Below are 27,979 nucleotides of genomic sequence, written 5' to 3'. Positions count from 1 at the left end.
CGTTGCCGCCCCTCAGGGCCCCGCGGTCCCACGCGCCGGCCAACGGCTCGCGGCCCGAGCACGTGCGCGGCCGGAAGGGCGCGGCCGCGCCTCCCCCACCCGCCCCGCCTTTGTCTGCCCGCCGCCCCCGGCCTCCCAAAATGGCCCCTCGTCAGGAAATGGCGCCGCGCCGCGCCGCCCGCGTTCCTCAGGCGGGGCGCCCGCACCCAGCCCCTCGGCCTTCCCGGACCCCGCCGCCCGCTCAGGCCCACCCGGCGCGCCGCCGCCCGCCCCAACCTCGAAGGAGACGCGGCCCAAGGGCTCGCCGTCGACGGCGATGTCAAAGAACACGGTAGGATTGACCATGGTTGAGCTGCGCGGGAAGTTCCGATGTGGCGGCGTCTGTAAAGCAGCACGAGCCCCACCGCCCGCCTCTTTTATAGCCGGTTCAGGCCCCGCCCGTGGCCGGTCGCGCGCCTCATCTCTGGCCAATCGCGACCGCGGGTCAGTCGAAGTGACGGTGTGCCTGGGCCTATGGGTGGAGATGGCGCCGGAGAGGCGGGACGGGAGACGCGCGTGCGCGCTGGCAGATGCAGGCAGGTTCCCGCCCGCCGCCTCGGTCTCCGCGCTGCGGTGTGGGGTCGCGGATAGGCCACCGGGTTGGGGACGGGGCTTGGAGACCGCCCTGCTGGGCCGGTTGGGTCGGTGGGAGCCCGAGAGACACGCAGCTGCTTGGGCCCGCGGCCAGGACGTCTTCCCATCGCGCAGAGGGGGCAACTGAGGCAAACGCAGGCCTCAAGGTCGCGCCGCCCGCCAAGGTCGCTCGGGGTCCAGGGCCCATGCCGCTCTGGGAGGCCAGGTGGCTTTGGGCATCACCATTTTCCCACTGCAGATAAGGATGAGGCGCAGCCGCCGCCCTCTCTCCCTTCCCCCTTTCTCCCCTCGTCTGAAAGGTTATGAAATGCTTCCAAAATACCCTACTTTCCGAAAATATCTTGCACACTCTGCTTGAATTTTCTCCAGGAGGAAGACATTAAAACAAGAGCCTGTCACTTCCCTGGCAGTGCAGTGGTTAAGAATCGCCTGCCAGTGTGGCGACATGGGTTTGAGCCCTGGTCCGGGACGATCCCACATGCTGTGGAGCACCTAAGCCCTTGCGCCACAACTGCTGAGCCTGTGCTCTAGAGCCCGCGAGCCACAACTACTGAGCCCACATGCCACAACTACTGAAGCCCGGGTGCCTAGAGCCCGTGCTCCGCAGCAAGAGAAGCCACCGCAATTAGAAGCCCGCGCGCTGCCACAAAGACCCAACGCAGCCAAAAATAAATAAATTTATTTTTTAAAAAAAGAAAAGTGAATTCCCTTAGGCAAAGATACTAATAATACTTTTATTACTAGTACTAAATGCACTTATATGGCCCTGGTCTTTTTTTCGGAAAACGTTGAAAAGAAAATTTATATATCCTCTGACATTCGGAATGTTATTTAGTATCTCCAAAACCAGGATAGGGTTGTGAGAAGCAAATGAGAGTCCTTATGAAAGATGAAATCCAGTGTTTGGCATCATGCCATCGTTGTTAATAATGGCATTATGAGCCTACATCTGCTCAGAATTTATAGAGAGTGCGGTTTTGTTCTCATAACCACCCCAGAATCCCCATTTACAGATGCAGAAAGTGAGCATCCTTCATGTTAAGTAGCTTGCTCAGAGTAACCAGCTTAGGAGTATTAGCAAAGCCAGAACTGACAACTGCTTTTTTGCCCATTCCCCAGCACCAGTGCTTTGTGACCTTGAGGAAGCTGCTTGTCCTTATCTGACACTGAAAAAATGACCCAAGGCCCTCAGGCATAAACTCCCTCAACTTCTCTCTCCTCCACCCTGAACCTTAAAGCAGTTAGGAACCCCTCCTAAGAAATAAATGAATGAATAATAAGGTCGTCACTTATGACTTCCCTCACATTGCTATTCAGAGCCCTCCCTTCTCTTCACCATCATCATAGGCCTCTCACTCACTTCTACCAAGAACTCAGAGGGGCACCCTCCACCTGTGAGGGCTAGAGGCAGTGAGGGGAAGCCAGGCTATGCCCTGTGCAGGCCCCAAAGACGGGGTTCTCTGTGGCAGGCACGCAGGCGTGGCCAAAAGGATCTTGTCTGCAGCCAGGCCAGCCTGGGCATTACTGACCTGAGTTAGGTGGTAAAATGTGCAGTACTTGTTTTGTTTTGTTTTTCTCTCTCTCTGTCTCTGACTTATGTATGCATTTCTTTTTCTTGCCGCACTGTGCGGTGTGTGGGGATCTTAGTTCTCCAAACAGGGATCGAACCCTCACCCTCGGCAGTAAAAGCATGGAGCCCTTAACCACTGGACCGCCAGGGAATTCCCTGCATTTTCTTTGTTAACAGCTTGTAACAAGCGAATTTCATGGTATGGAAGCTTTATTGAGATGTAGTTTACGTACCATGAAATTCACTTGTTTTAAGCGTACAATTCAGTGACTTTTTAGCAAATTCAGAGCAGTGCAGATATCACCACAATCTAATTTTAGAACATTTCCCTCACCCAGAAAGAACCTTGTGCCCATTTTTAGTAACTCCCTGTTTCCACCCAATAACTGCTTTTAAAATTGTGTAGTTAAAAATTGATTTAGACTTGTGGTTTCAACTGGAAATATTAAAGTTTATATATTGCATTTTTTTTCTTTTATTTTTGCCTGCATTGGGTCTTCGTCGCTGCACACAGGTTTTCTCTAGTTGTGGCGAGCGGGGGCTACTCTTCGTTGTGGTGCATGGGCTTCTCATTGTGGTGGCTTCTCTTGTTGCGGAGCATGGGCTCTAGGCGCGTGGGCTTCAGTAGTGTGGCACAAGGGCTCAGTAGTTGTGGCTCATGGGTTCTAGAGCGCAGGCTCAGTAGTTGTGGCACACGGGCTTAGTTGCTCTGCGGCATGTGGGATCTTCTCGGACCAGGGATCCAGCCTGTCTCCCCTGCACTGGCAGATGGATTCTTAACCACTGGGCCACCAGGGAAGTCCCTACATACTGCATTTTAACATTTAAGAGAACTTTAGGTTCAACCTATTTAAAAGTTTATCAGAATTGTCTAATGCCCAGGGAGGTTTTTTCATTGTTAATTTGGACAAGGAAGTGCTTTAAAAGGTAGCCAAATGTATTACATCTATAAATGCAGTTTAAATGTTTGAAGATATATTAAAAGAGTTCAAATCTGCCATACCTATAAAGAGACAAGTATTATGTGTAAGCTGAAGAACTATGTTTTAAATTGTAGTTTAATAAATTAAATATCAGTTGTTAAAATATAACAAAATAAATCCTAAGTAGTCTTGCTACATAAGAAAAGATGCAGGGCTCCAATTCTTACGTCAGGGAACCCAGGGGACTTTACTTCTCACCCCACCACCCCGTCCTCAGCTCCAGCCCCATCACTTCACAGCTTCACAGGTGCCATCACCTCCCTTCCCCTCCCGCATCCCCCAAGTTCATGTTCAAGATCGCCCGGCTGCCACAAAGACTAAGGAAGGGGGAGAAAAGGAAAAGGGCAGAAGGCTAGGGAGTGGTGCCATCACAGCCTTGTTTGCAAAGCTTTCCCAGGAGCCCCACCCAGCGGCTTTCACCCTTGGCAGCAGGAATCCAGGAAGATGAATATTTTGATCTGGGCACATTGCCACCTGAGCCACCCGGCTTCTGATAGTAAGGAGGAAGGCAAGATGGCTGCTATGGGGAGACAGCAGGCGACATCCGAGGCAACAACTATTGCTGACCCAGCAGAAAAGGGATGGACTGGGAGGGACTGGGAGTTCTCAGCCTTTAGGAAACCTGCACATCAGGGCACAGGGAGAAACCCACCTCAGCCTGGCCTGAGGGAGAACCACCACCCCAAACGTTGGATTTGATGGCAGGGCGGGACCGGGGTGGGGCTGCATCTGCTTAGTGAAGCCCAGATCATTCCCTATCTCCCTGGATCACCCCAGATCACCGGAGGCTGGGAAAGGTGGTGTCTGGTGTTCTCACATAAGGTGGGGAATTTCCCTAACACAGAAAGGGGCACAGTAACCAAAAAAGGGGGAAATGAGGCCTAAGTTAGTTAATTCAAGATTCCAGAAAATATCGGGTGCCATTATTACGATCATTATTTAATTCTCACAGCAGTCCTTTGAAGTAGATACTATTATTTTGTTGTGTTTTTTTTTTGGCGGCGCTGCATGGCACGGCATGCAGGAATCCTGACCAGGGATGGAACCCGTGCCCCCTGCAGTGGAAGCATGGAGTCCTAACCACTGGACCACCAGGGAATTCCCTACTTTTCCTGTTTTTCACAAGAGGAGACAGAAGTTCAGAGAAGTTGAGTAACTTCCTCAGGGTCACACAGCTGCTAAGAGGTAGAGCCAGATGTCCATTCTACCTGGTTTTGGGCCCTGTGTACCTCACCACCATGCCACATCCTGAAATTTTAAAAAAATTATGGTAGAATATACATAACATAAAGTTTACCATTTTCACTACTAAGTTTACCATTCACAGGCATTAAGTACATTCCTATTATTGTGCAGAATCCCCACCATCCATTCTAGAACTTTTTCATCTTCCCAAACTGAAACTCTGTCCCCACTGAACACTAACTCCCCATCCCCTCCCCCAGCTCCTGACACCCACCATTCTTCTGCTTTCTGTCTCTATGAATTTGCTTGTTCTAGGAACTCCATGTGAGTGGAATCGTACAATATTTGTCCTTTTGTGACTGGCTTATTTCACTTAGCATAATGTCCTCAAGGTCCATCCATGTTGTGGCATGTGTCAGAATTTCCTTTCTTTTTGTAGCTGAATAATATTCCGTTGTTTATCCATCCTTCCATCAGTGGACACTTGGGTTGCCTCCATCTTTTGGCTATTGTGACAAATGCTGCTATGGACATGGGTGAGTCCTTTCTTTCAATCTTTTTGTGTATATACTGTGAAGTGGAATTGCTGAATCAGACAATAATACTGTTTTAATTTTTTTTTTTTTGCGGTACACGGGCCTCTCACTGTCGTGGCCTCTCCCGTTGCGGAGCACAGGCTCCGGACGCGCAGGCTCAGTTGCCATGGCTCACGGGCCCAGCCGCTCCGTGGCACGTGGGATCTTCCCGGAACGGGGCACGAGCCCGTGTCCCCTGCATCGGCAGGCGGACTCTCAACCACTGAGCCACCAGGGAAGCCCCTGTTTTAATTTTTTAAGGAACTGCCATACTGTTTTTTAAATTTATTTATTGATTTATTGATTTTGGGCTGCATTGGGTCTTTGTTGCTGTGCGCGGGCTTGCTCTAGTTGCGGCGAGCGGGGGCTACTCTTCTTTGTGGTGCACGGGCTTCTCATTGCGGTGGCTTCTCTTGTTGAGGAGCATGGGCTCTAGGCACGCGGGCTCAGTAGTTGTGGCTCGTGGGCTCTAGAGCGCAGGCTCAGTAGTTGTGTTACACGGGCTTAGTTGCTCCGCGACATGTGGGATCTTCCCGGACCAGGGTTCGAACCTGTGTCCCCTGCCTTGGCAGGCGGATTCTTAACCACTGAGCCACCAGGGAAGCCTGCCATACTGGTTTTCACAGCAGCTGCACCATTTTACATTCATACCAGCCATGCACAACGGTTCCAGTTTCCCCACATCCTCACCAACACGTTATATTTTCTGTTTGTTTGTTTTTATAATGGCCACATCCTAATGGGTGTGAGGGGATACCTCATCGTGGTTTTGACTTGCATTTCCCTAATGATTAGTGACGCTGGGCTCTTTTCTTGTGTTTTTGGCCCTTTGTGTGTCTTCTTTGAACAGAGAAACATCTGTTCAAGTCTTACCTATGTTTCAATTGGGTTGTTTGGCTTTTTGTTGTTGAGTTTTAGGAATACTTTACATATTCTTGATATTAATCCCTTAACATGTATGTGATTTGCAACTATGTTCTCCCATTCTGTGGGTTGCCTTTTCATTCTGTTGATAGTGTCATGATTTTTTTTTTTTTTGAGTGCCCAGGTTGTATCCATTGGCTGGATCTCAACTTTGGCTGCATGATAACTCACACTCAGTTTTGACGTGTGTGTGGGTCCGACCACCAAGGGAAGGTCAACATTACTCATAAAGCTCAGTTATCCAAATTCCTGGGGTGATTTCAGCAAAGTTCCTGTGGTGACCACCCTGGCCTCCTCCTCTAATGCTGAAGGTGGAACTACAGCAGGTGAAGACAGAACCAGGAGGGGAAACTGAGGCAGGGACCATTCAGTCCTCTGTCCAAGAGCAGTTGGCCCATAGCAAAATGAAATGTGGGGCCCCTTATTCAAAAATGGTCAAGGATTCCAAGACGGGGATGGCAGAGCATTAAATCAAGCACAGGGCCCTTCTGAGCACGGAGCCCTGTGTGGCTGCATGGGTCGCTGGCCCTGCCACTGCCTTTGGTACACCGACTGCCAGGCGATGGCCGTCTACCACTGAGGAGGTGAAAGAGCAGAGTGAGACCACCCGCCAAGGTGCAGGGGCACAGGGCCTGCTGCAACAGACCCTCACACACTCAGATGCCAGCGCTGCTAAAGAAAGGTCTGATCCTGCTGCCTGTGGTGAGCTGAATCTAAAGCAGCAACAAAGTCCAGACTCAGCTCACCCACAGGCCAGATGGGCTGAGCCCAGCACCAACAGCCAACACAGAAGGATGTGCCGTTTCCTGGGCATCCAACTCTTTACTTCAGCCTCTGCTGTTCTTTACACATTGTGCTTGGTATTCAGTGACAAATCCTTCCTGCCTGACTGCCTTTGAACTGGGGCACTGGCTTTTTCCTGTCTTTGAACTGGAACTCACACCATTGGTTCTCCTGGGTCTCCAGCTTGCTGACTCACCCCACAGATCTTGGGGCTTGTCAGCCTCCATAATCAGGTGGGCTAATTCCTCGTAATAAACAAACAAACAAATACGTATATCTCCTATTGGTTCTGTTTCTCTGGAGAACTCTGACTAAATGTAGACACCAAAAACAAACAAACCCCAAGATAATGTGACCCATCATCTAGAAAGGCAACAATCAATAGAACCAGACCCAGAGATAGCCTGTGTTTTAAGACAAGAGACTTTAACCATGGTAAATGTGCAACAGGATATACTGCAAAGGGTGGATGATGTCACGACAGGTGAGATTTTCAACAGAGAGATAGAAACAATAAAGAAGAGCCAGGGCTTCCCTGGTGGCACAGTGGTTGAGAGTCCGCCCGCCGATGCAGGGGACGCAGGTTCGTGCCCCGGTCCGGGAAGATCCCACATGCTGCGGAGCGACTGGGCCCGTGAGCCATGGCCGCTGAGCCTGCGCGTCCGGAGCCTGTGCTCCGCGAAGGGAGAGGCCACAACAGTGAGAGGCCCGCGTACCGCAATAAATAAATAAATAAATAAATATGTGGTTTTCCCATGCAAGGAAACCAGGGACCACTGGGAAAATGCCCGACCAAAGGTCAGAGGCAGGGAAAGGGCAAGGTGAGCCCCGAATAGCTTGGGCCAGAAAGCAAGAGTATTCAAGTCCAAATGGGTCAAGGAGCCAGGGTACCACCTGTCAAACTCGGGTCAATTTAAGTATCAAGAAGAATAATGAGAGTAGTTGCGACACATAGGACAGAAACAAATCCAAGTCCACAGTGATTCTAAATAACAAAAGTGTATGTATGGGGGCGTCGCTCTTCACAGAATTCCAGGCAATGCATAGAGAAGGAAAGATCAAAGGAGGAAAATCACTTTGCAGTGCAATCATGGGCATCGTCAAGGACCCTCAATGGAGGCTAAAACCATGTTGAAATCATGCTGAATGTCCTTACTCTGCAGCCCACTTACAAATACAGTAGTGGAGAGGCCCCTTCACCAAGGGAGGCTGCTGGTTACTACTGAAAAGAGCCAATGATGAGACAGCTGACCTTACAATGCAACGAGGCCACTTGGGCAGGACTCCAGACTCTAAGGGGCCCTAAACACAGCAGATGTCTTCCTGGACTCCATGCACACAGAGGACTTCTGACAGACCATATAGGGGTCCTTCCTGCTTTCCACCTGTTTAGGCTGTTTGTTTTTTTTAAAGTCAGTAACAACAATTAAGAATCGTATTTACAAATAATATGTAAGGTACCAATTGTTTAACAGACTTTTTAAAAAGAAACTTTTTTAAGAACAGTTTTAAGCTCATAGGGAAATTGAGGAGAAAGTACAGATATTTCCCATATATCCCCTACCCCTGGCCAACCTCCCCCATTATCATCATCTCCCACCAGAGTGGTGCATTTGTTACAATAGATGACACATTATAGCCACCCAAACCCACCGTTTACATTAGGGTTCTCTCAGTGTTGTATTGATACATTCTATAGGTTTTGACAAATGTATAATGACATGTACCCACCATTACAGTATCACACAGAGTATTTTCACTGCCCTAAAAATCCTCTGTGCTCCACCTGTTATCTTTCAGCCCCCAACTCCTGGCAACCACTGATCTTTTTACTGTCTCCACAGTTTTGCCTTTTCCAGAATGTCATATAGTTAGAATTATACAGTATGTATTCTTTTCAGATTGGCTTCTTTCACCTAGTACTATGCATTTAAGGTTCCTCTGTATCTTTTTAAATTTTTTTATTGAAGCATAATTGATGTGCGATATAACAAAAGTTACTGGTGTACAACAGAAAGCTCATTTCTTTTTAGTGCTGAATAATATTCCATTGTCTGGTTGTACCACAGTTTATTTATCTCTTCACCTATTGAAGGGCATCTTGGTGGCTTCCAGATTTTGGCAATTATGAATAAAGCTGCTATAAACATCTGTGTGTAGGTTTTCGTGTGGACATAAATTTTCCACTCCTTTGTGTAAATACCAAGGAGCCCGGGGACTTCCTTGGCAGTCCAGCGGTTAAGACTGTGTGCTTCCACTGCAGGGGGCATGGGTTCGATCCCTGGTTGGGGAGCTAAGATCCCATGTGCCATGCGGCCAAAAAAATTAAAAAACAAAACAGGGAGCCCAGCTGCTGGATTGTATGGTAAGAGTATGTTGAGTTTTATAAGAAACCACCAAGCTGTCTTCCAAAGTGGATGGACCATTCTGCATTCGCACCAGCAATGAATGAGGGTTCCTGTCGCTTTCGTGGTTTATTTTTTATCATGAGCGTGTATTTACTGTACAAAAGCTGTGTTTCCTGCTCGTGTTGCAAGGAAGTCAAGCAGACGGTGACACTGTTGGCAGGTGACGGCTGCTCCACCGAGGCCTCTGCTGTCTTGGGCTCCTGCGGAGAGGGTGGGGGGAGAAAAGAGCAGACACCAGCTGCCAGAAACCTCGGGCTCTGTGTCCTGTGCGGGCTCAGTCACGAGGAGTTTTGGCTACAGACAGAAAATACCACACAACACTGGCTCCGGCCACATGGACCTGTTTTGACATCAGCAGGGTCGGTTCTCCAGTCCAGCTGGTGTTACCAGAGCGTGCGCCACCCCACTCCACCTCGTGGTCAAATCCTGACCGCCATCCACATCCAGCCACAGGAAGGAAGAGCAGTATGGAGAAGGTGGTCCCCTCGCAGTAGCCAGTGTCCCAGCACCCAAAGGGGGCCACGAGGAGCTGCAGAGGAGCTGGGAAGGGAGCCGCTTCTGGGTGCGGGGGTGGGCAGGGGTCCAGCTAGAGAGCAGGGTCACTGTCCCCGGATCTAGCTCTGCCACCAGCCATCGAAGCAGATGGCCGAACTCTTCCTCAATCAAACAAGCAAATGCTCCTTGGACACCTGCTGAGTGTCCTAGAGTGGCCCTGCAGGGCACAGTCCCTAGCAGGGGACAGTCACAGGCTGAGAGGAGAAGTTGCCGGCAGGAGCTCTGCGTGCTTGCGAGGCGCTTGGCGGTGGGCAGACTCGGCGGCCCTCGGGGAGAATGGGCCAGGCCGCGATGCACCTCCGGAAGACGGCTTTGCATCCACCCCATTCGTTCCTGCCTTAATCTCTTCGACAAATGTTTTGGGCACCGGAATAATCCAGGACACAGGAGAGATCTGCTCCCTGCCCTCATGGAGTTCACTGTCTCATGGGGAAAACAGATTAAAAAATTATATGCTGTCCTGTGACCAAGAATGTTTAACCACACTCTAGACTTCCCTTGTAGGTGACAGGACACACAGGGGATAAAGGAGAAAATGAACAATGCCAGGAGGAAACAACCAGGTGAATGTGGGACATTCTATAAGGTGACTTGACTGAACTGTTAAAAAAAAAAAAATCAATGTAAGGGGGAAAAAAAGGCCAAAAACTGTTCTAGATTGAATGAGACTAACTAATAACCAGTTGCAAAAGTGAACTTTGATTGAATCCCAGATTGCAAAAAAAAAAGAAGTGATAAAAGGCATTTTAGGACAAATGGAACCTTTGAATATAATAGGTGAAGCTATGGAATTACTGTTCGTTTTCTTAGGTGTGATAATGGTAATGTGTTTATAACAGAACATTCTTGTTTTTCCAAGATGTGTGCTGAAGTATTTAGAGATGAAGTGTGGGGACTTCCCTGGCCGTCCACTGGTTAGGACTCTGCGCTTCCACTGCAGGGGGCGTGGGTTTGATCCCCGGTAGGGGAACTAAGATCCTGCATGCTGCATGGTGTGGCCAAAAAAAAAAAAAAAAAAAAAAAAAAAGGGATGAAGTGTCTCTCTGCAATTTACTTTCTGAAGCTGGCAACAAAAAAAGCGAGTGTGTGCATTAAAAAATACAGATATATGGAGGGAGTGAGAGGGAACAGTAAAGAAACAGGGCAAAATATTGACAGTTGGTGAATCCAAAGGTGGTGTGGATGTTCACTGTACTATTTTTTAACTTCACAAAGATAAACTATTTAATTGTCTGTAATTGATCTGCTACAATGGGGACCATGACAGCAACCCACAGGTGAACCATGGCCAGAGCAAGAGGCTCCGACTCATTCTGGAAACAGAGAGCTCCCTGGGGAAGGGGCAGTTCAACCAAAGCCTGAGCTAGGGTAAGACACTGAGAAACCTGGAAATCTTCAGACGGGGTGGGGAGTGGGGAGGCAGAGGTGCTGATTTCTGTGGCCGGGAAGCCTGGCTGGAGGAGGTGAGGCCAGGCTGGCCTGGCTTTGGGCTAAGGAATGTGGACCTCATCCTGGGGCATCTGGGGGCCACTTGCAGCCCCTTCTGAAAACTGACCCCTGTCTCAGGAAGCGCTCATGATCCCACTCTAGTCACGGGGGCCCCCCTAGCTGAGCCAACCAGAGCCAGACCGGAAAGCAAGTGCCTTTCTGTGGTGAGTCAGTGCCTTTCTGTGGTGAGTCAACTTGAGCCAGGCTTGGAAGCTCAGGTCTGGAGAACAAACCTTTCAGAAAGGGGAGAAATGCCATCATGGGGTGTGTGCCTGCCCATGTCCAGCTGTCCCTGATAGTGACCAGGGTTCGTGGCCTTCCCCGATCAATAGAAATTGACCAGAGGCCAGACAAGAAATTCAGGCAAGGCTTTACTGGGGCCCCTGCTGCAGCAGGGGGCAGAGAGAACAAGTAAGAGGTTCTCTTGCTCGCTCCCCCAGGCAGGGCCAAGCTGGTTCCTTACATGGGGTGAGGGTAGGGGTGTGTCCAGGGGTCAAGCTTAGGTGGTTTGCCCACCCCTTTGGTGGTGCTGTGCGCAGGGCGCATGCACAATACCCTGCTTTTGCTTCTGACACCGTTTTTGCTCCTGGCTCTTCAGAAGTGGCAGTTGGGGTTTTTTTTGGTCTTTTTGTCCATAAGTTGCCCCAAAATGGTCCCGAGTGGGTCATGGTCACTTGCAACCTGGGTCGTGGCTAACACCCCATGGAGAGGGTTTCAGCAGAGGAGCACCCTGGCCAGAAAGAGTTGGGTGTCGGAGGCTGGGGAGCGGTGTTAATCACTGCTAGTCATAACTAGGAACAACTTACAGTTAAATGAAAATAAAAACATGAGCTTTAAGGGTCAGTTAACCCAGGCGTGCAGACCTATGATTCACTTATATCAGGTTCAAGACCAGGCCAAATTCACCTCTGGTGATAGGGGCCAGAACAGCAGTAGCTGAGGGGGTGGGGGGAATGGTGGAAACCTGTCTTCACCTGGACAGCCGTTCCACAGGTGTATGACCTTACAGAACTCAGTTCTGTATGTCAGCTTAAAAAAGTGGATCAGGCCAGTGGCCAGTGACTCCCAACACAAAAGGTAAACAGTAAAGAAAAGAAAAGAAATAAGGCTTCAGCTGTCCCTGGGCCCATGAAACACTCCCTTGATCCTGTCTAGAGACTTCTCCCTCCAACCATTGCCCTGATGTCCTTGCTTCTCTCATAGACCCCGTGGCAGGCAGGATGAATGGTCTCAGGGGCCACCCAAGCTTGAAAGCTTGTTAAGGAGGACAGGGCTGCAGGGGGTAGAGCTAAGGGGGCAGGGGTGGCAGCCCCTTGCTGCAGGGAGAGGACACAGGCCACCGAGCCTGGAGCGAGAGAAGGCCAGGAACATGGCAGTGCTGCTGGCAGGGAGCTGCCGAGAAGAAACACTCGGGAAGTATTCCCTCCTCTGCAGTGTTTACAAGGGTGGGATAAAGATTGGTATAAGCCTTAAATGGTAGGATTCACCCATGAAGGCATCTGGTCCCAGACTTTTCTGTGTTGGGGGAGGTTGGATTATTGATTCAATCTCCTTACTTGTAGGTCTGTTCATATTTTCCGTTTCTTGTTGGGTCAGTTTTGGTAATTTGTATTTCTCAGAATTAGTCCATTTCATCTAAGTTATCTAATTTGTTGGTGCACGATTGTTCATAGTATTCTCTTATCCTTTTAAGGTCAGTAGTAATTTCCCCAAGTTTCATTTCAGATTTTAGTCATTTGTTTCTTTTCCTTTAGTCAATCTAGCTTAAAGCTTTGCTCATTCTGTTGCTTTTCAAAGAAACAACTTTTGCTTATGTTGATTCTCTATTTTCTTCCTATTCCCTCTGTTTAATAGTTATTTCTTTCCTTCTGCAAGCTCTGGACTTAGTTTCTTTTTTCTACTGCCTTCAGTCCTAGTTAGGTTAACTGAGTTCTTTTTTGCTACTTTTTTTGTAGTATTCATTCATTCATTCGGCTGTGCTGGGTCTTAGTTGCGGCATGCAGAATCTTTACTTGGGCATGTGAACTCCCAGCCACAGCACGTGGGATCTAGTTCCCTGACCAGGGATCCAACCTTAGCCCCCTGCACTGGGAGCATGGAGTCCTAGCCACTGGACCACCAGGGAAGTCCCTCTTTTTTTTTTTTTTTCCTGGTACGCAGGCCTCTCACTGTTGTGGCCTCTCCCTTTGCGGAGCACAGGCTCCGGACGCGCAGGCTCAGCGGCCATGGCTCACGGGCCCAGCCGCTCCGCGGCACGTGGGATCTTCCCGGACCGGGGCACGAACCCGTGTCCCCTGCATCGGCAGGCAGACTCTCAACCACTGCGCCACCAGGGAAGCCCAGTCCCTCTTTTTAAATGTAGACGTTTACAGCTATAAATTTCCCTCTTTACCACTGCTTTCATTGTGTTTTAGATTTTGGTGTGTAGTGTTTCATCTTGTAATTTATTTGTGATTTCTCCTTTGACCCTCTGACTGTTGAAGAGTGTTCATTTACACACATTTGTGAGTTTTCGTTTTCCTTATCTAGCTTCATTCCACTATGGTCAGAGTAGGTACTTTGTATGATTTCAATCTTTGTAATTTATTGAGGCTTGTTTTGTGGCCTAACGTGTGGTCTCTCCTGGAGAACGTCCCACACACACTTAAAAATAACGTGTACTCTGCTGTTGTTGGGTGTTCTGTGTGTCTGTCTGTCAGGCCAAGTTAGCTTTTTAAGTTGCATATTTGGTACGTTTGTAAGGATATGTAACACGAAGCATAAGGTGAAAACCCGTGAAACCACCGCTCCCCTCGAGGGTCAGAACACCACTGACACTGTCACTCTCCCCAGATGCACCCCTGTGCTGTCCCCACAGGGAGCACTGTGGCCACTGTGTTGACCACCTTGCTTTCCTTCCTGTTGCACGTGTGCAGATCCCATGAAATGTAGACCTGATGTTGCGCTTTATAAAAACGGCATCACACCGCGTGAACTCCCACACCTTGCTTTCATCCCGCACTGTTTGAGGTGGCCACGGTGACGTCGGGGCTGGGGCATCCCTCAGACCTTTCCCCACCTCTCTGTGGGTATAGTCCGAGCAGCCCATCTCCCAATCTCTCCACTCCACCCAGCACGTCACAGGCCAAGGGTGCTGAGCTGCCCCACACAGTGGGACAGCGCTCCCAGCTGTGCCTAATAGCCCCCAGAAAGGCGCACCCCACCCCCTGGGGGTGGGCTCTGCTGGGTCTGGGCTTCTGGGTAAACCCCGGGGCCTGCCTCTTTGCTCCCTGTAGCACTGGAGGCGCTGTTCCTCCCTCAGCCTCTCTCCACTTCCGTTCCCTCAGCCAGAAAAGCCAGAAGCAAGGTTGCAGAGGGACAGGAAGGCCCACACCTGTGGTTCCAAAATGTCAGCGGGCAACGTGGAGCCCGCCCACACCAGACGCTCCCCCCGCGGCAGGTGTCCCGGGGCGTCCTCCCTCCTCCCCCACAGGACACATAAGCCTTTTCTGCTGGACAGGAAGACCCTTGGGGAGGCTCGGGCAGCTAGCACACAGACGAAGGGACTCGGTCCGGCCCCTCCTGAGGCCTCTGGCCCCATAGCTGGCTCCCTGCCTGAGGCAAGCCCACACAGTGACGTGGTGGCAGATGCATCTCCCAGCCCTGGTGACACTTCACCAAACAGCTCTCCTGCCAAAGCCAACTTGGGAAATTCCAGGGACAAGGAAATTTACCCTGGGTTGCAAACAGCTGGGCCTTGGCTTGGAGCAGGGAGCCCCGCCCAAGCGTGGGACGCAGGTGGAGCAGGAAGGAGGGACTCGCCAGGTCCACCACGAGGGAGTCCTTTAATAGAGATGGGCGGACAGGGGACACAGCTTGGCCCTGCACCTGCAGTGTGGCGGCTCCTCCCCCAACCTGGCGTGGCCCCAGGGTGGACACGGGAGAGGTGTGGTTTTAAAAAACACAGCGAAACCAATTCTTCACTTTCACAGAGAAGGGGAACTTGGGGGAGCCGAGTCCGAGCCCCGCCTCCAGCAGGAGGGAGTTTGCTGCCGCCCACCCCTCCCCGTCTGCACGTGGCCAGGGCAGGAGGCCCCGGCTGCACAGAGGTCCAGCCACCCTACAGCTGTCAGCGGTTCTACGCTACGTACACTGTTGTGCTGTAGAGGCCCCACCCCCAGTGTCAGCCTGAAGCCTCAGGTGGGAGGAGGGATGACCCCAGCCCCTGCCACAGGAGGCTGGACGAGACGGGGCCCCAGGACAGAGCAGCCCCGCTCCTCACCGGCCCAGGGCCAAGGGGTCATTGAAGTAAAAAAGGTCAACGCTGGATGAGATGCAGGCCGGTGAGAGCAGGCAGGGGTCGGGGCGCCTGGGGCGAGGCTGAGGGGCCAGGGGCGGCAGGTGTGCATGAACCAGGCAGGGCTGGACAAGCATGGGTGGGGTGCGGATGGGGCCGGGGCAGGAACAAGGGCGGGGCTGGGGAATCTCATCAAAAACAGTTCTGCAGCTGCAAACTGGGCCAGCGAGCACCACCGCCCAGGGGTCCCCTCCCAGCCAGTGCAGGGCCGCCTCCAGGGCCAGGCATCGGGGCACATCCCGGCTCCAGGTGTACGTGTGGGGAGGGCCGCTGGTATCGGGGGGGCCGGGCTGGAGAGGAGGGTGTGTGACATCTGCGGGCATGTCCCCGTCGGCCAGGTGGTCGACAGGATCAGTTGTTCTCGAAGAGAGACAGCAGGTCATCATTGCTGTTTGTGGGGAGGTCGGGTGGGCCCAGGTAGGACAGCAGCTCATCAGGGTTAGTCAGTTCTGGGAGCAGCTGAGGACAAAGCAAACCCGCCAGCTTTGGGCCTGGGTCCCCAGCCAGGATGCGGCACACCCCTCACCCCGACACAGGCTGGCACTGGAGCCCCTCAGCCTGCTCTGTGACCAGGAGTCACTTGTGACGAGCTGTTCAAGGACAGCATGGGACACCCAGGACCGGGAGGGGTCCCTGACGTGCACAGGGCGAATGCGGAAGATGGGATCCCACTCCCTGGGATTTTCTGCTTTGAGCTGTGCTTCCTACATTTTTTCACGTTGAACTTTGTATTCATTTATCATGGTCAAGGGACAGTCACCTGTCTTTTTTTGCACTGATTCTGGCTCACATACCACCTGTGAGACAGGTCAAATCAGACCCTAAGGCCAGGGTCACCAGCTACAAGCCAAGTCTTCTCGGGGACTCTGCCCATGCCACGGTGGCACCCAGGTTCCCAGGGCCAGATGTCTGGACACAATCACCCCACTAGGGCTACTCTGGATACCTCACACTCGTCAACAAAAGCGCTGACGTCACCCGACCAGCTCTCCCTGCGTCTGGAAGTCACGGTGGTATCACTGTCCTCCCTTCTATGAAGCATGTGGACCCTGGGATGACAGATAAGCCACACCCCAGCCCCGGCTCCAAGTGCTCCCCAGCACGGGGCCCAGTACTCACGTCCAGGCCCGGTTCCGGGGCCTCCCCTGCCCCAGACACGGGGGGCCCCATCATGCCTGTGGCAGCACTGAAGGCCAGCTCACCGATGGGACCCGAATTCACCAGGCCCAGGGGCTGCCGGGATGCCGGGGGAGGGTTTGGATGGTGCAGCTGGGGCCCTGGGGGGCCTCCAAGGTTGGGGGCATGCAGCCCCGGAGGCCCAGGGTTATGGGCCGGGTCCAGGTGACCCACTGGTGCCATCTGAAGGAGGAGAGAAGAACCTAGTAAAATGGCCCAGGGGTTCTCTGGGTGGACAGCTCCTCAGCCCCCCGACTTGGCACTGACCTGGCCTGGGAGGCAGGGGGCAGATTTCTCCGGTGTCAGGAGGCTGCTGGGAATGTCGGATTGATAGGAGACAGGGGGTGGCCCCGGGGTGAACTCAGTAAGGGTCGGGGTGCTGGGAGTGGTGGGCGGGAAGGAGTCGGGGAACGTCCCGGGTCCCAGGAAGCTGGAACCTGAGAGAGGAGAGCCAGGTCCAGGTGAGGGCAGGGGGCTCATGCCGGTAGAGCACGGAAACAGGCCAGCCACAGCGTGGGCAGGACTCACTGAGCTCACCCAGATAACCGTCTGACTTTATGGAAGTTGCTATTCGGCAAAGGGCATTTCTTCTCATTGCTGCTGGGGGAACTGGCTGATGACACTGCCAGGAGGCTGCGAGGGGACAGGAATGGGACCCACCGCACCCAGACACTCCCGCACGCGTGGTCGGACGGGGCCGGTCCATGGAAGTGTGCCAGCACAGACCTTTGTTCCAGACTACTGGGGAGGTACGTGCAGCTGCAGCCGGAGGCCCTGCTGCCCATCCCTGCCAGCTTGGCCGAGGCTGCGCCTATGCCACCAAGTCCCCAACCAGGCCCCCAGGCTCGCGGCCCTCGGAGTGACACGTCCACAGGCGGCAGACTGGTGGGAGAGGACGGATCATTTGCCCAGGGCCATCTGTTTCTAGGGCAAGCCCCCTGTACTCACCCTGGCTGGGGTAATCGCCGGCGGCCGGGGCTGAGGGGGGCTGGAGGGGGGCGAAGGGCGCAGCCCCAGGGCCCAGGGCAGCGATCATCTCCATCACGCTGGGCATGAGCACGTGGGCGGGGCTCACAGTGCGGCAGCGCTTCAATGCCGGCCCGTCCGGCTCCTCCTTGACATGCACGTCAGGCTTCACAGGCACTGGCTTCCAGCTGCACGTGGGGTCGATGGTGATCTCCTCGTAGTCAGAGCTGGGCGGAGACACGCAGGGCTGGTCACCACCTGTCCTGCTGCCTCTCCTGGCCCTGGGCCATTTTTAGGCAGACCTCCCACTCAAATGCTCGTGGCCACCCAGCACGTTCCACGTGCTTGTGGGCTGTGGGCCTGGGTCGGATGTGGATTCCGTCCACGGCCTGGAGTCGAGCCCGCTCCACGCTGGATCAGCATGGGGTGTCTCCCCACCTGTCCCAGGGCTGCCCTCTGCTGACCAAAGACACTGGGGTTGCAGGAAAGGAGACTCACTTCTGAATGTAAATGAGGATGCCCAGCATGTACTGGTCCACCTCCAGGCCCTCCAGCAATGCCGTCTTGCTGTAGAAAACCAAGGGGACACACAGCTCAGAGGGCTGGCCCAACCTCTTCCCGGGCATAGGCCCTGTCATGTCTCAGCCCCCGGTGTGAGGTAACCCTGCGTGACATCGCTGCCCTGAGCCACTCCATCCCTCCTAGCCTGTGCTGTGAGCCCCACACCTGGCTTGTGGAAGGAAACGCCCATTAACAGCCTCAGAGGAAGTGCCACCCGCCCCCAGAGCCGTGGGGACCGTCTCTGACACACTCACTTGCACACGGGGCACCTCCAGGTCCCTCGCTCACAGTTGAGCTGTAAATAGGACTCCAGGTCAAAGCACTGCAGAGAAAGGGCGAGATAGTTCCTCACACTGGGGCCGGGGCAATCCGGCCATGCTCTGTGGTTTCAGGAACTTGGGGCTTATTTACCGCCTGTGTGAGAAGGCTCGGCTCCCAGGCTTTTACCACGGCATCCTAACAGATGTAGGAGATGGGACAGCCTACGCAGCCCTCCCTGGGAATGACGTGTGGCCAAAGCAAGAACTGGGCAGCTTTGCCCAGTCAGGGAATGACTTCCAGGACGTGGTGTGGAGGAAAAACATGATGCAGAGCGATGTTTACGGCTTATGTAACCAAAAGGTGGGCGGGGGTGGTGGTGGTGGTGGTGGAGGGTGTGTGTGCACGTACTTGTCTGCAGAGACAAACAAAGGCGCTGTTCCTGGGGGCAGGGCGGGGAGAGGACAGCGCCCTGCATCCAGGATGCTGTTTAAAATCCGAGCCCCGAAAACGCAGTAAAATGGCTGTTATACTTAGAATAATATTAGAAGAAACAAAAGCCCAGTCTGAGGGGAGAAGGCAGGGGAGCCAGGCCACCTGCCCACTGGCCGGCCTGTCCTGTCACCTGCCAGCCGAGGTGCTCAGAGGCCACACCCGCTGAAGACAGTTAAAGGGCAACGGAAGTTCTGGCAAAGCTCTGCAGTGGCCACCTACCTGAATGTGGCGACAGTCATGGCCTCGGGCAGGGAGCTGGATCCTGCGGAAGGTGATGGGGCACTTAAGAGACACCTTGATGGCCGTCTGCTCCACCCCGTCCTCTCCGTTGGGCCCAGGGGTGCCAGGGATGGTGCCGCTGCTGAAGTTCCGCTTTACTGACATCGACAGGGGAAAGGAGGACATGGGTGAGGGCCGCCAAGCGGGACCCGGCCACTGCTGGCTCAGCACCTCCGAGGGGCGTTCCGGGGCTGACTGCTGCTCCCTGCACGCAGCCCCCGCCCCCGCCCCCAAGAAGGCAGCCTTGTCAGTCATGGGGCCGGCTGCCTGGGGCCAAGGAAAGCAAGGGCCACTCACTCTTGGTGATGCAGTGCTCGGCAGGCAGGAGGCGCTTCTTGAGGAGACCCTGCAGCACCGAGCGGACGGACGGCCGGTGCACCAGCTGCAGCACGAAGAGGTGGGACTGCAACAGGAGGACCCGGTCAGCGGGACGTGGCCCGGGGAGGTGCGGTGCAGACCCGTTCTCCTCTTGTGGCTAATGCACAGGCAGGCCACCTGCTGCCCCTTCCCGGGGAGCCCAGGAGACCAGGCCCACACCTATCTGGAAAGCTCACCGTGTGTCTGCACCAACCACGGCCTCTCTGTCGAAACACAATTATCTGAGAGGCCCCTGAATATGCCCTGCCTACAGCATCCACATTTATCTACGCCGGTCCAAGTGAAAACATCCCAGAACTGCATTGGGGCTGCCCGCCTCTGCCCCCTCCCACCCGGGCTGATCAGTGCTGTGCAGCTAAGTGCATCCTGCCTCTTCTAGTCCTGGATCTGGAGCCTGCTGGAACCTGAATGACTCTTTAACAAAGACTCAGGGTCAGCTGGGACTCAGGACCCTGTGGGCTTCCTCCAGGAGAGAGGCAGGCTCAGCTAGTTCCCTTACATATTTCACATGAGCATCAAATTCAGGCACTGAACCTAACCCGAAAGCAGCAAGGGCGTTTTCATTTGAGATCCTTTACTTACAAGGCCCAGGATGGGAAGGAGGAGAGCCAGTGCCTTTTTCTTTAGTCATGACGCCCCCAACCCAGCCCCGCGGAGGGCACTCACGCAGCAGCAGGCCGTGACGGTGATCTGGATGGTGTTGCGGCCCGGCTGGCACACATGCTTCAGGTAGAGGGGCTTGTGGGAGGTCTTGTTGTCGCCGCGCTCGATGGTGAGCGGGGTGGCGTTGACGCTGACCTGCACCGAGGCCGGCCAGTTGGTGTTCATCTGCCGGTCCTCGTGGTGGTAGCACTTGAACTGCAGCTCCAGGTCCGGCCTGCATGGGGAGGATGGATGCTGAGAGCGAGGGGGCAGTGCGAGGGGCTGCAAGCTGGGGGCAGGCGCCCACTCACCTCAGCATCAGGGTCTTGTAGACGGAGTCACGGAGCTGGAAAGCGTGATTGCTCACGGCCAGGTTGTGCTGCAGGCGGAAGGGCTCCAGGACCACCCCATCCCGCACGGGGAAGGTCAGCCGCAGCTCGTCACAGGGGCCGCTGCCTGGAAGCAGGCCATGCCGGTGTGAGCAGGCCACCTGCAGGATGGCCACCAGGCCGAGTGGCCTGCCCCCGCCCCATCGCGGGGGCCGTGGCCCCTCCTCCCCTTCCATGGGGCTGGGGCTTGGGCAGCATCTCTCCTGGGACACTGGGCTCGGCCTCCACCTCCAACGGGAACAGATCTTGGTGTCCCGCCATTCTGTCCTGCTCCAGTAGGAGCCCCGAGAATGATCCCTGAATCATGACCGGAGAACATGCCCCACCAACCCAAAAAGATGGCGCTTCTGGTGCTTTCAGAGGAGGTAGGAGGCAGAAGAGGTGTGAATGGGCCACCTGCTGTCACCCTAGTGCTCAAGCTAGGGTTTTAGGACCGCCAACTGCTGCTGCAGTGGTCTCCCGGAAAGCAGGAGTTCTTAACCAGAAGTGGGCTTCAGAGGGCCCCTGAAACCATACACAAAACTTTGTGCACATGGCTATTTTTCTACAGAGAAGATGGATGCTTCAAATGGATTTGCAAAGAGGTCCATTAATAGAAAATGAAGGTGAAGGCCCCCCCGCCCCCGCCAAGGTCCCTGCAGGACTCTCTGGAGCCCTGCCCATCTGTCCGGAGAGCAGACCTCACTCACCGGGTGGTGACGGGTGCAAGCTGCTCACGCTGGGCTTGAGGTCGGGCAGGAAGGGCGACTTGACCTCCTGGCTGGTGGACATGTAGGGGATGCTGCTGCTGGGGGTCATGGGCGGCGTGGGGCTCCCTGGCAGTGGGGAGCTGGGGTAGCCGGGGATGGAACGGGCGGGCTGTGGGGTTGAGCAAACAGTCAAGGTGGAGTGGTGTAGGGGTAGAGTTTGTTCTTGGAGTGCCCAATGGGAACGGTCAGACCAGGAACGGGCAGGGAGTCCACGCTTCCTCCTGCCTGGGCGCCCTCTCTCCAGGTACCCATCCCATGAGCCTCCCGCCCGCCTGCCCGCCTGCCCCGCCGCCCATACCCCACTCAGGCTGGGCTGGCTGTAGCTGACGCTCCCCCCGTTGAAGCTGGCACCCTGCCCGCTGAACTGCTCTGCGGGCTGCAGGAGAGAAAACCGCGTGTGCCTGGGACTGCCGCCTGCCCCTGAGCGCTCACAGGGTCCTGGACTTGACCCTACGAGAGGGCTGGGGACAGGGGGGCCCACCACACGCACGGGTGTTGGCTTCTTTCTTCTTTCTACACTTTTTGTGTCTTCTAAATAATCTACAGGGAGCACGTGCTGATTTCATAATTTTAAGAATGACCACTACAGAAAAAGAGCTGATCCCACACATCAGAGGGGTTTACGAGGAAGCCACAGAGAGGCTGAAAGGACACAGGTACACACACCGCCTCTCCGCCCTCCAGTGGCACTCTTATCGCTCGGGCCCCTCCCCTCACGAGCTCCTGGCCCCTCTGGCCTGTCCCCTCGCTGGGCTTCTCTGCAGCAAGCAGAGGGGATGGGGACACTGTCCCTAAAGGACACGCAGGTGGCGTGGGTGCCTGCCTGCTGCTCCATACACTGAATCTCACAGAGGGGCCTTTCGTACCTGGACTCCCCTCCCAGAAGCTGCCCTACGCTGATCAGGGCCCCCGGGAAGCTCCTGGTTGCTCGGCCACCCAAGCACACGTGAGCCCACTCGCCAGCCCCGGCTGCCTCAAGGTCCGCCTGTGTCCCACAGGGCTTGGCGTGGGCCAGCAGGGGCTGCAGAGGCCCGGGAGGAGCGGCCCTACCTTGTAGTGCAGTCCCGCGGGGCTGGGGGTGGACAGGGACTGGCCCGCACCCTGCTGCAGGGGCAGCCTGTGCCCAGGGTAGGAGGACAGGGCGGGGGGCTGCCCGGGGCCAGGCGCGTACTGGGTGGTGGCGGGCGTGTACTGGCCTCCTGGCAGGTACTGCTGCCCGGGATACAGCTGAAGGAGGAAAGAGGCAAAATGGCCAGAAGAGGTGTTGGGGAAGCCCGTTCCCGGGGAGGGAGGGCGGTACCCACCCTGTCAGGCACAGCCGGCTCTCCCTCCACACAACGGCTCTGAGGGCGCTCGGGGTGGGGGGCCTGACCACTCACCTCACTGGAGTAGGCTCTCTTGACGCCCTGTCGGGGCAGGGGCTGGGCCTGGGGGGGCCCAGGGTACCCGTGCTGGGGCAGGCGCTGCCCTGCATATAGGGGCGCCAGGCCCGCTGCCCGGGTGGGGTTCATGCCCATGGGGCTCATGCCGGAGGGGCCCATCAGCCCTCCCACGCTGGCAGGGTTCATGCTGCTGGGGACACTGGGCCCCCGGGGACCGCCGTGCTGCAGGAACTGGCTGTTAAAAGACTGTCCGGCCCCCATCTGGGAAGAGAAGAGAGGAACCATCCAGGCCTTACCCAGCGCTGTGGGCGCCAGCCTTGTGCCCACCCCCTGCGGGCGGGCTCCCCCTCGCCCCCCCCCGGCCCGGGTCTTCTCCCCTTAGCTCCCCACTCCTTTCCCGCCTCATCTTCATCGGCCCCGGCACACAGCGTGCGTGTCCCCAGGGCCTCAATCCTGGCTGCCTGACAAGTCCCTGCCCTCTGGACCAACGCACACGGGCCACACAGGAGGAGCTGCGGGGCCTCACCGCTCCGTACTGGCTCAGCTCCTGGCTCTGCTTCTCCTGGAGGGCGGCCACGGTGGCTGTGGCCGTGGCCGTGGCCGTGGCGGCAGCAGCAGCCACGGCAGCAGCCGCCGCTGCTTGAGTGAAGTCGGTGGAGGGCCGTGCGGCGTGTGAGGGGAGGCCCAGGCCCCCTGGCCCCCCCGGGCCGCTCGCGTACCTGTAACAGAAGGCTCCACTCAGAGGCGCTCCCCTGCCATCTCCTGGGGGGTACATGGCACCCGAGGGGAGCCCCATTCTTTCCCACACACCCCCCTTGTTAGCTTGGGAGCCGGCAGGAGCTGCAGAGAGGCAACGTTCAACACATCAGTGTCATACAGCTCCCAGGTGCCCAGCAAGTTAGCAGCATCGCCCCCAGAGGGCTCCTAGCACACCTGCCAGGGGAGGGGTCCTGCTTACCCAGCGGTGAAGCCGGGGCCCCCGGGGTAGCCCCCGCGGCCGTACACCCCTTGCTGCACGTAGCCCTTGTTGGCACCGCCCTCACCGAACGCCTGCTGTCCCAGGCACTGCGGGGAGTTCAGGGCAGAGCTGCCGCCTGCCATGCCGGGCATCACAGAGCTGCCGGGGGGGCTCCCTGCGGGGCCCATAGGGTTCCCCAAAACCTACAAGGAAGCAAGAATCACCAAAGGACACCATCCAAACAACTTGCTTCATGCCGTGGTTCTAAAGTGCTGGAAAGGAGAGGCTGGGCAGGTGAGGAGGTGGAGGTGGGGGCAGAGGGGAGGGTGGTCCAATGGGGGGGCAGCTGCTCACAGGTGGGGTGTGGAGGCCAGGTGAAGACAGGAGGAGGAGATCCCATGCCACGTGTGGAAGAACTGGTCTCTGAGGACGTGGGAGACTCAGGAAGCCCTGGCTCCACTTCTCCGAGATCTGAGAGGGGCTCTGGCGCCCCTTGGGGCGGGGCCCAGGTGTGGGCTCACCTGGCTTTGTGCCGCGTTGCCAACTCCCCACACGGTTGTGACCACGGACAGCGATCCTGCTGGCTGAGTGGCACTCTGTTGCCAAGGCACCGCCTCATAAGCGAATGGACCATCACTGCAAGGAGAGGGGCAGGCAGGGAGGCTCGGTCAGGAGGCCGTAGGTGCCTAGAACCCCGCCTGGGAAGAAGCGAAGGCTGGGAGCAGAGGGGTCCCGCTCTACCACCCACCCGTGTCCTGGGGCCCAAGCAGGGAGGGCAGCAGGAGACCCCACTCACCTGTGTGGCGCGGGGGGCAGGGCAGGTTTCATGGGGTTCATGGGGTTCATTGGCTTGGGAGCAGCCTAAAGGCCAGGTCTGTGGGTGGCAGGAAGCAGCCCTCACTGGTGCTTACGTGGGACTCAGATGCTCTGGCTGCTGGGACAGGAGGGAAGGAAGTCAGTGGAGATGCTGCCGGGAGACCCCTATCAGCACCAAGCCCCGTCCTTCCTCTGCTCCAACTGATGAAGGGTAGGGCAGGTGAGACCGGGACCCGGGGGCCCGCTCAGGGGGCTCAGGGAAGCCCGGCATTGGCCCTACCCGCACTGCCCACCCTGGCAGATCTTTGCCCTCCCCAGCCCCAGCCCGGAAGCCAGCACTGACCCTTTCTGGCTGGGCCCTGCCACCTGGAGCCCCTGGAACGGTTCTGGAAGCAGACTTTCTGATCCCCCAAACTTTCCACGTTCTCCCTCCCCCACACGAAAGGCTGGATACGCATAAAAGCCAGGGGACATCCAGGACCCAGCTGCCAGAATCCCCTGCCTCCACCCCACCCGAGGCCTGGGGGTGGACAAGGCCAGAGGCCTAGGAGTGCCAGACAGCAGGCGTCACCTGCTCAGGGTCTGGGGCCTGTCCACTATGGGGAGGGGCCTCTGCATGCCGGAGGTGGGGGTGGGGCACCAGGTCAGCTAACCTGCAGCCTGGGGCCAGGCAGGGGGTGCGGGACGCCTGCCAGGAACTAGGTGTGGAGCCAGCAGCCCATCCCTGGCTGGCAGCCCCCCAGCCCCAGGGCTTCTCCCCAGAGCAGCAGAAGGGCAACGTGTGCACAGGGGCAAGGCGGGAAGACTGACCCCCACAGATCGCGGTGACACGCACGGTGAGCTCCCAACAAGGCGGGGACGCATACACAGAGCAAAGGGCGGAGGGTTGGTGGGCACCCAACAGACATGGCAAGAGGCCAGTGGGGACACAGCAGCCGTGGCCGGGGGACACGCATGGAACCTGTGAGCCTGTGCCGGGATGGGGCACCGCTTCCTCCCACTCTGTGGGGCTGGCTCTCTTCCCCTTAGCACCTCCGAAAACAAGCGAGGCAGCAGCCAGCTGCTCCTCCCGGCTGCCAATGCCTCCAACACCTCCACAAGCAAACCCTTCACCAACCAGGCCGAGGGCCCTTGCTGGCACTGCCAGGGCCACCTCTCACAAGCACCTCCACCCAGCCTAACCACAGAGGCACGCTGGCTGTCGTTCTCTGGGGGTCTCCGTGGAGGCCCCTGTCTGCCTTCTCTGGGTCGAGGTTCCATCCTAGAGCACCACTGCCTTTTAGGGGCTGCAAGGCCTCACGCGCGCACACGCACACACCACCTGAAAGCTAACTTCTGGTGGCTCAATCCCGCCGCCTCAGCACTCACAGTGCCACCCACCCAACCCCAAGGCTCGCATTCCTGAGCGCTGACCAGGACCTCACCGTCAGGGCAGCCCAAGCGAGGCAGGATTATATCATCACATCCTCTGCAAATACAGTCCTGAAGGCAGCACACAGGGGACGAGTCCCTGACCAGGGCCCCAGCGCAGGTGGGGGATACAGTGGGGGCTGTGACTTGGGCCCAAGGTCTCCCACAGAGCACCGGGGTGAGTGGTTCCCAGAATCGCAGCAGAGCCAGGGCTGGGAGGGAAGGTGACGGACCGGTCAGACAAGAGGAGTGAGGCAGCTGGCGTGCCTGCGTGCCTGCCCACTTCACGCCTGGCCCTGCTCTCCTTCCTGACGCCCCTCCCAGAGGAGTCGGGCCCCAGACCACATGCCAACCAGGAAGCAAAGGCCAAGAAAGCAGGAGGCTGGTGGCTCCAGAGGGCTCAGGAGCCCCTGGACTCAGCCCTCGGAGCCAGAATCACCGAGCCAGGCAAGGGAAGGCTGGCTGTCCCCAGCAAGGACAACCCCCAGGATGGTGACACTGCAGTGGGAGGCTGGGGGCCGCTGCCGACAGCCAGAAACGCCCCCTAAACCTGCTGAGCGGGGCCTGGAGCAACACGCAGCGCTTTCATGAGTTCGAATATAGGTGGGCTGCTCTAGACTGTGGTATTGGCAGAGGGACAGACACACAGGTCAACGGGACAAACTAGAGAGCCCAAGACAGACCCAGACAGAGTTTCTGACAAAGGTGCAAAAAGTATGCACTGGGGGAAGGACAGCATTTTCAACAAATGTGCTGGAGCTATTGGACATTCACAAGCAAAAGACAAAAACAAAACAAAACAAAACAAAAAACCCCTAGAGTTCACAGCTTATACAGAAACTAACTCGAAGTGGGTCACAGATTTAAATGTACAGCACACAAACATAAGAACTTTCTTAGATTTGACACCAAAAGCATGATCCATAAAAGGAAAAACTGAAAGCTTTTGTTCTGTGAAAGACCCTACTTAAGAGGATGAAAAGACAAGCTATAGACTGGAAGAAATATCTGCAAGCCACATATCTGACAAAAGACTAGTATCTAGAGTATATAAAGAATTCTCAAAATGCGAAAGTTAAAAAAAAATTAGAAAATAGGCAAAAGACACGAAAAGACGTTTCACCAAAGAAGAAATACAGACGGCAAATAAGCACATGAAAAGATGTTCAACATCACTGGCCATCAGAGAAATGCAAATTAAAACCACATCGAGGTATCACTACACACCTATCACCATGGCTAAAATAAGAAATAGTGACACCACCAAAGGCTGGCTAGGAGAAACTGGATCTCTCGTGCATGGCTGGTGGGAATATAAAATGGTACAACCACTCTGAAAAACGATTCGGTAGTTTCTTATAAAACTAAGCATGCAGCCACTATACAACCCAGCAACTGCACTCCTGAACACGTATCTCAGAGAAGTGTAAACTTATGTTCACATAAAAATCTGTACGTGAATGTTTACAGCAGCTTTATTCCTAATAGCCAAAGAATGGAAACCCAGATGTCCCTCAGCGGTGAAGAGTTAACCAACTGTGAGCCTGGAGGCATAAAAAGGAAGAACTACTGTAGGAATCTCCAGAGAATCATGATGTGTGGAAAAAGCCAGTCCCCAAAGGTTACACACTGTATGATTCCCTTTATATAACATCCTTGAAATGACGAAATTATAGAAATGGAGAGCACACTGGTGGTTGCCAGGGGTTAAACGTGGGAAGAAGGGAAGCGAGTGGGAATATAAGAAGGTGGGGATGGATATACATGTATCTCAACTGTATTGATGGAGTTAGTACCCTCCTGTGATACTGTCCTACAGTTTTGCAAGTCGTTACCACTAGGGAAAGCCAGTAAAGGATACAGAGCTCTTTGTGTTATTTCTTATAACTGCTTATAAATCTATAATTCTCTCAAAATAAAAATTTATTTAATGTACAACCGCGACCAGCTCTCTCTCCCCACAGAGATGCCCAGGGCAATCCTTTCCCAAAGCTGGTTGGATTGGCCAGGCCCACTCTGCTGTCCCAGAAGCAAAGGACAGGGAAAAGCAGGAGGAAGACGGGAAGACAGCGCCCCCCCC

At 55.3% G+C, this 27,979-nt stretch overlaps 2 protein-coding genes across 3 annotated transcripts in view; both read right to left on the bottom strand.

Annotated features, from left to right (window-relative positions):
* Window positions 1-1,771, bottom strand: part of PPIA (peptidylprolyl isomerase A) — an 8,424-nt gene extending 6,653 nt beyond the window's left edge. Inside the window, exons 1-2 of the mRNA XM_007447018.1 lie at window positions 1,734-1,771; window positions 277-352 (exon numbers count right to left, since the gene is read on the bottom strand). Coding sequence (XP_007447080.1) covers window positions 277-345 — 69 coding nt within the window. The 5' untranslated portion in view covers window positions 346-352; window positions 1,734-1,771. The remainder of the gene's footprint in view (window positions 1-276; window positions 353-1,733) is intronic.
* A 13,975-nt stretch (window positions 1,772-15,746) lies between these two features.
* On the bottom strand, window positions 15,747-24,528 carry ZMIZ2 (zinc finger MIZ-type containing 2). Of its 2 annotated transcripts, XM_007447015.1 has the most exons (18): window positions 24,470-24,528; window positions 24,195-24,309; window positions 23,674-23,876; window positions 23,242-23,434; window positions 22,713-22,976; window positions 22,384-22,560; window positions 21,632-21,709; window positions 21,274-21,442; window positions 20,507-20,651; window positions 20,220-20,430; window positions 19,473-19,578; window positions 19,116-19,273; window positions 18,398-18,465; window positions 18,081-18,149; window positions 17,565-17,809; window positions 16,884-17,053; window positions 16,560-16,799; window positions 15,747-15,899 (listed from the first exon to the last, which is right to left on the bottom strand). In XM_007447015.1, the coding sequence occupies exons 1-18, from the start codon at window positions 24,517-24,519 to the stop codon at window positions 15,792-15,794; spliced, it is 2,769 nt and encodes a 922-aa protein (XP_007447077.1). In that variant the 5' UTR covers window positions 24,520-24,528; the 3' UTR covers window positions 15,747-15,791. The 2 variants fall into 2 exon arrangements, with proteins under 2 accessions (XP_007447077.1, XP_007447076.1); XM_007447014.1 differs by lacking the exon at window positions 21,632-21,709 and having other exon boundaries at window positions 24,470-24,519.
* Between the last annotated feature and the right edge of the window lie 3,451 nt (window positions 24,529-27,979).

Source organism: Lipotes vexillifer, unplaced genomic scaffold, assembly GCF_000442215.2.
Source record: "Lipotes vexillifer unplaced genomic scaffold, Lipotes_vexillifer_v1.1 scaffold1359, whole genome shotgun sequence".
In the NCBI taxonomy this organism is placed as follows: Eukaryota; Metazoa; Chordata; class Mammalia; order Artiodactyla; family Lipotidae; genus Lipotes; species Lipotes vexillifer.
Note: the sequence above shows the minus strand (reverse complement) of the source record. Positions and strands in the feature narration are given on the sequence as shown.

Bases quoted from the DNA above. Each gene is read 5' to 3' on its own strand.
- ZMIZ2 (XM_007447015.1), bottom strand. From the start codon at position 24,519: ATGAACCCCATGAACCCCATGAAACCTGCCCTGCCCCCCGCGCCACAC. The intron at 20,431-20,506 runs GTGAGTGGGCGC...CTCCCCATGCAG, and splicing joins TACAAGACCCTGATGCTGAG to GCCGGACCTGGAGCTGCAGT. The intron at 16,800-16,883 runs GTCAGTGCCAAG...CTCCTCCTTCAG, and splicing joins CCCCCTGCCTCCCAGGCCAG to ATGGCACCAGTGGGTCACCT.